At 46.8% G+C, this 6,787-nt stretch overlaps 1 protein-coding gene across 1 annotated transcript in view; it reads left to right on the forward strand.

Moving 5' to 3' along the window:
- KL (klotho) overlaps positions 1 to 6,787 on the forward strand; it is a 129,890-nt gene that overhangs the window by 103,056 nt on the left and 20,047 nt on the right. Inside the window, exon 2 of the mRNA XM_019524873.1 lies at positions 6,094 to 6,604. Within this exon, the coding sequence (XP_019380418.1) occupies positions 6,094 to 6,604 (511 nt within the window). The remainder of the gene's footprint in view (positions 1 to 6,093; positions 6,605 to 6,787) is intronic.

A 6,787-nucleotide genomic window follows, 5' to 3' on the forward strand; every position in this document is an offset into this window, starting at 1 on the left:
GGGACACCGTGGGGGGAGCGAGGCAACTGGCGCTGGCCCTGGCCTGCTTCTCCTCCCTTCCTTTGTGCCTACAGGGACGACGCGGGCTCATGTGGCGGTGGTGGGAGGGGGGAGCAGACCCAATACTGGTGGGGGGAGAAGCAGGTGCACCGTGGTGGCAGGGAGTAGGCCTAGGCCTAACATGGGGTACAGAGGAGGAGTGAGCCTGAGTGAGGGGAAAAGCTGGCCCACCGTGGCTGTGGAGGAGGAGCAGCGGGCCCGGCCCAATGCGGCAGGAGGGTGGGGAAAGAAAAGTGCTCCACGTACTCTAGAGTCTCCTCATCTATGTAGATAGTGCAAGGGATGTTCAGCTGGCCTGGGAAAGGTTGGTGGAGAACCTTCATCTTGGTGATGTTCAAGGACAGGCCAAATCTCTTATACGAAGCATTGAAGAGATCTAAGGTTGCTTGCACATCGTGTGCAGAGTGAGCTATCATGCAGCAAGCTACAAACTGAAGGTCATGGATGTCCTTGGTGGTGAGTTTAGTTTTTGCCCAGAAACACCTAAGATTGAAAAGCTTCTCATCCAGTCAATACTGGATGCTGACGCCAGATGGTAGATCATCTTGAATGAGGTGGATGATGATGGTCAGGTAGATGGTGAACAGGGTGGGGGCGATCATGCAACCTTGTCTTACCCTGGCCTGGATGTGGAAGGTGTCACTTTCAGATCTTCCACTCAGGACAGTGGTGGTCATATCATCATGCAGGAGTCTCAGCAGGGTGACAAACTTCAGCAGGCAGCCATGGCATTGGAGTATGGTCCACATAGCTTCATAATTTGGGAGGCACCAGTTGCCCATGCTTGGTGCTGTTGCTGCCTTTAACTTGGACTTGTGTTGGGGAGCTTATAGTTTATTTTAGGATTTATTATAGGCAATCTAATCAGGAAGAGAAGGTGGCTGAGGCAGTCTTCAAGCAAGTGACAAATATGTCCAAAAGCTATGGGATGGTACTGATGGGAGACTTCAGTTTTACAGACATCTGCTGGAAGAACAACAAGCCAGATATAAAATATAAATCCAGTTCCTAACTAATATGGAGGACAACTTTCTGTTCCACAAAGTGGAGGATACAATTAGGGGATCATCTATCCTGGATTTTGTTCTGGCCAACAGGAAATAACTGATGGAGGATGTGAAGATGATGGACAAGTTGGGTGGAAATGATCTCAATATGATAGAATTCCAGAGACAGGGGAAGCATGAGGTCAGCAAAATTAGGGTGTTAGATTTCAACAAGGTGAATTTAATTTGACTTGATTTAATAGGCATGGTGCCGTGGAAAGATGGACTGAAGCATAAAGGTGCCCAGGAGGTCATGAAGTTTCTGAAAGGCACAGTATTGGAAGCCCAACAAAAAACTGTCCCAACACGATGGAAGCAGAAGAAGAATGGCAGGAGACAAATGTGGTGGCATAAGGAACTTGTAAATACCTCAAATGCAAAAGGAAAGCATACAAATAGGCAGGTCACCAAAGAAGCATGAACATGTTGTAATTATGTTGGAGGACCAGAGTGCAATTCAGAAGGATCTTGATATATTGGAAAACTGGGCCGGAGCCAATAGAAGTTCATTGTTGACAAATGCCAGGTGTTAAACCTCATGAGGAAGATCATAAATACAAATACAAAATGAGTGACACCTGGCTCAGTGGCAGCACTACCAAGAAAGATCTGGGAGTCTTGGTAGATCACAGACTCAATATGAGTCTGCAGTTTGTAGCTGCACAAAAGTTGAATGTGGTTTTGGGATGCATCAATAGAAGCATTAGGTGCGGGACACAGGAGGTGATAGTGCCTCTTTGCTTGGCACTGGTTAGGCCTGATCTAGAGTATTTTGTGCAGTTTGGGGCTTCACATTTTAAAAGGGACATGGAGAAGCTGGGGACATGGAGGGCAACAAAGATGCTAAAGGGCTTGGAAGGCAAGTCATAGGAGGAGAGGCTGAAGGAGTTAGGCATGTTCAGCTGGCAGAAAAGGTGCTTAAGAGGGGACATGATTGCAGTCTTCAAATATTTGCCATAAAGAGGGAAAACACCTTTTTTTTTCTCTTGTTGCTGAGAGTAGGATATGTATCAATAGCTTGAAGTTGCAGACGGGTAGATTAGTTTGGATATCAGGGAAAGCTTCTTCACTGTTACAATATTGAGGCACTGGAATAGACTGTCTTGGGAAGTTGTAGCCACTTCATTAGTGGAGGTGTTCAAGAAGAGACTGGACAGCCGTTGGTTACAGATATTCTAGGGGTAGATATTTGTAACTAGGTGCATGGCTCGGGGCGGGAACCTGGCTATGGTGGGGGGTTAATGAGTCCAGAGGTATGTGACCAGCTGATGGAGACGATTGCCTGTGCTTAGAGGAGGTTAAAAACACCCAGGGAGGGAAGCTGAGGAAGAGGGGGAAGACTGTGGTGCTGAGGAGGCAGCACAGAGCCAGAGATGCCCTCTCTAGGTCTGAGGAAGGGCTGCTTGTTTTGAGTTAACCCTTGTTGTTTCTGTATTTGTTTGTTTTATTAGTGATGTTGTTTCCTGTGGGGGTAAGCTTGTGCCAGGGAAAATAAAAACTGAATGACAATATGCTACACATGGTGGAGAACATGGGCATTTAAAAGCCAGTGTCAGCCACAGAGACCAGAATCTTGCTAAAATGGCTGGAGGGGCTGCAGCAGCATCAAGAGCAGCAGCTGTTTCAGCAGCTCCAAAACAGCAGTTCCAGAGAGAGCAGCATGAAACGGCTATGACAGTCCCTCCCTGGCCCACTTGGATATAAGACAGAAACCCTGCCCGTGCTGGTGAGTCACCAGGCTCCCCAAGGCTAGAGGGTGGAGGCCTCATCAAGTTGGGACCTGTAGATGACCTGGAGGCTCACCTCACAACCTTTGAGTGGGTGGTGGAGTCCTAACAATGGCCATAGGACACATGGCCTGTGAGGGTGACCCCTCTGTTAACTGGGGAGGCACAGGCCATTTAACAGATGCTGGGAGCAGATTCAGCCCAGGATTATAAGAACCTTAAAGTAGCCATACTTGTCTGATAGGGTTTCACAGGGGAGATCTATTGCCCTAAGTTTTGAGTGGAGACTTGGGACCTGAATGCATAGCCGCATGCCATAGCCCATAAGCTAAAGGACTGGTGTGCTCGCTGGCTAGATCTGGACTTCTGGTCAGCTGCAGAGATTGTGGAACTGATGACTTGAGAACAGTTTTGTGCTACCCTCCCAGTAAAAATCCGGAGGTGCGTGTACCATCGCCACCAGGTGGCCAGCCTGGAGAAAGCCACATGGAAGGTAGAGGACTTCATGTGGGGCACCGTTAGACTGCTGGGATTCCTGGAAAAGCTGGCAGCCTCCAGGCTCGGGGAGGCCAGGACAAACAGGACAAGTCTCTAGGGTCTGATAGGGGCATTACCTCCATCTCCCCTGAGGTCCCATGTAGGAGTAAAACTCTTGAGTGGACCCCCCAGAGAAGAAAGCCACCTGGGGCACTCTCACAGCCCAGGCAGAGAAAGGGAGGCTCAAATGATGTTTTTTTACTGTGGGGAGAAATGCCACTGATATTGAGACTGCCTGCAGATGGACTTTGGGCACTCCTACGCCTTTGTCTCAGAAGTGAGGTAGAAGAGCCCAGACCAAAGGTGATATGTAATCTCTGTAAACTCAGGAATGTCCATGTAGTAGGGCTCATAATCTCAGGCTCTTTTAAAATGCTTGTGCGTGAGTGGTTTGTGAGTCTGGCAGACATCCCAGTAGGTGAATGAGTGTATGTCACGTGCATTCATGGGGAGACCCAACTCTACCTCATAATCCAGCTGTGCCTGACCATCGGGGGAAAGAAAGTGTATCTAAGAGCAGCAGTGGCCTGTTATCTAGCCTACACTGTGGTGGTAGGGCTCAATTGGGGCTTGATGGCCAAGGTGATATGGTTGGCCCAGAGAATGGGTAAAACCCAAGCTGACCCCAGGGCCAGAGAACCGGAACTAGGGGAGACATTTTCCTTTTCAGGCCCCAAGCTTTTTGGACTTTTACCGAGGTGATTCTGAGAGCGGTGGCAGGTCAGGTGGGAGGCCCTTGCCAGCTAGAGGAAGAGGGGTCAGGGTTCAATGCGATTTGGACCCCCCTCCAAAGAAAGCAGAGGATCAGAGAATCATCAGGAGGTTGGGCTAGATCAGGTGGAGGAAAGCTGAGATTTCATCCTTGATGAAAGGGAGGGTTTGGTATATACTTCGCTGTATGGATGGGCCAGTGAGGCCATAGTGGATGCAAGCTTAGCAGCCCAGGACCCCCATTTTAAGTTGCAGGAGGACAAGGTTACAGGGGCATGAGAGTCCCAATTATTGGTCCCAAAACAGTACCATGACCAGATTTTGAAACTGGTACATAATGTAAAATGGGGGTGGGGAGGGAATTTGGTAGTGGAAAAGACCCAGGATAGAGTGCTGCTGAGGGTTTTTTGGCCTGGGGTATACTAGGAAATCAAAGACTATTGTGCATCCTGCCCTGAGTGCTAGTTTGTTGCACCTCAGCTTGCTCATAACGCCACACTAGGGTCCATCTCATTGGTTGGCATACCATTTCAACAGGTTGGGGTGAGCATGATGGGACCCCTGGAGCCCAGTTCAAGGGGATCCAACTTCATCCTGGTTGACTATGCCACCTGCTACACCGAGGCTGTGGTGATCTGCTTAGCTTCAGCCCAAATGGTGGCCTCTGAGCTACTAGATTTTCTCCTGTGTGTACATTCTTAAAGGGTTTTTAATGGACCAGGGCATGGCCTTTATGTCCCAATTGCTACAGGAGTTCTGGGGCTTGTCTAAGGTCTATTCAGCAAGGACTTCAATGTATTATCCTCAAATGAATCACCTTGTCGAAAGATTTAATCGAACACTGAAGGGGATGTTGAGGAAATTTATCTCAGGAGCTGCGAAATTTGGATCAGTTATTACCAAATTTGTTGTTGGCCGTATGAGAGGTTTCAGTCTTCCATGGGCTTTTTGCCCTTTGAGTTACTGTAGGAGAGGCAGCTCCAGGGCACGCTAGACCTCATGTAAGAGTTCTGGCAGGCCCAGGGAACAGCTACACAAAACACAGTTTGGTATGTTTTGAAGGTGTGGGAAAGGTTAGACCTGGTGGAGGTCCTTACAAAGAAAAATCTTGAAGCAGCCTGACAGGAGCAGGAACAGCAATACAATAAAAATACTTGTTTCTGGATCTACTGGCCAGGGTATTGAGTTTTACTATTGCTCCCTTCTTCTAAGAGTAAGTTGCTCATGAGTAAGTGGCAAAGTCCTTCGGTGATTCTTAGGCAGGGGTGGACAAAATAGCAGATCTGGCTGGCAGCTGGATTCCATTTCCTAGCAGTCCCTGCCTGTGTGGTTGGGGCCAGTCTCTGTAGAGACCCCAGCCACAGCTGTGCTATGATAGCAGATTTGGGGTTGCCATGGAGACTGGCCCCAGCCATGCTGCAGGGCGCATGGCAGGGCAGCTCCGGACTGCTCTGGAGTTGCTGGGATCTTGCAGTGGGGGGTGTTAGACCCCAACTCCATGCGGCGCCCAACGACTAGGGAGACGACAGTCTGCAGCCTGCATGTGTAATTTTTATCCAATTTTAATACATTTTTAAAAAGCAACAAAATAAGTCATGATATCAAATTAAATGGAAAAGTATGCTATTTAGCTTATAATAATTGTTTTTTCAGGCTAAATCCTAAATTTTATTTAATTATACAAATGAGGAGTGCAGTGCACTCAAAAAGAGGAGTGCAGTGTATAAATTCAAACACATACCTTTTAAAGGATCATAATTGCTAGTTTTCCAAAGCAAGAAGATGTTGCTATTTTGTGTTCCTCATGATATTATCATATTCTGGTTAGATTATAAATTATAAATTAAACATTGTAGCTCACTGATAAGAGAATAAGGCTGAGCCTAGGGACTTGATGGCTGGGCTGTTGCTAAGTTAATACTGAACTTTGTAAGCTGAAAATGATGTTCTTGTTGCTAAGTTGCTCAAGACAGAAATTCAAGTGAATTTATTATGATTTTTCTTCTTAACAGGCACATGCCAAAGTCTGGCATCTCTACAACGATCATTTTCGTCCAACTCAAGGAGGCGAGGTATCCATTGCCCTTAGCTCTCACTGGATAAAGCCTCAATACATGAGTGAACAAAATATTAAAGAATGTCAAAAATCCCTTGACTTTGTGCTTGGCTGGTTTGCTAAACCCATATTTATAGATGGTGACTACCCAGAGAGCATGAAGAGTAACTTATCATCTCTTCTGCCTGAATTCAGTGAAGCAGAAAAGAAGTATATCAAGGGAACGGCTGATTTTTTTGCTCTTTCTTTTGGAGCTACACTGAGTTTCCAGCTCTTGGACTCTCACATGAAATTCCAGCAGGTAGAATCATTAAGCCTGCGGCAGCTCCTTTTCTGGATAAACAGTGAATATAACCATCCAAAAATTTTCATTGTGGAAAACAGCTGGTTTGTTTCTGGAAGCACCAAGAGAGATGATGCAAAGTATATGTATTATCTCAAAAAGTTCATCATGGAGACATTAAAAGGTAGGACGGAAGATGAATTAATGTTTTCCTGACTGTGAGAGAGTGCTTATGCTAAGCAAGGCCTAGCATAATTAGTAACTCACTAAAACTCCCAGAATGCTTCAAGGAGGTTGAGAAGTCAGCGATTGACATTCTGGTTTTCACCATCTGACCCTTGAATAAGAATGCTGACAGTATGATAAA

This window comes from Gavialis gangeticus, unplaced genomic scaffold (assembly GCF_001723915.1).
Source record: "Gavialis gangeticus isolate Ggan-Ray unplaced genomic scaffold, GavGan_comp1, whole genome shotgun sequence".
In the NCBI taxonomy this organism is placed as follows: domain Eukaryota; kingdom Metazoa; phylum Chordata; order Crocodylia; family Gavialidae; genus Gavialis; species Gavialis gangeticus.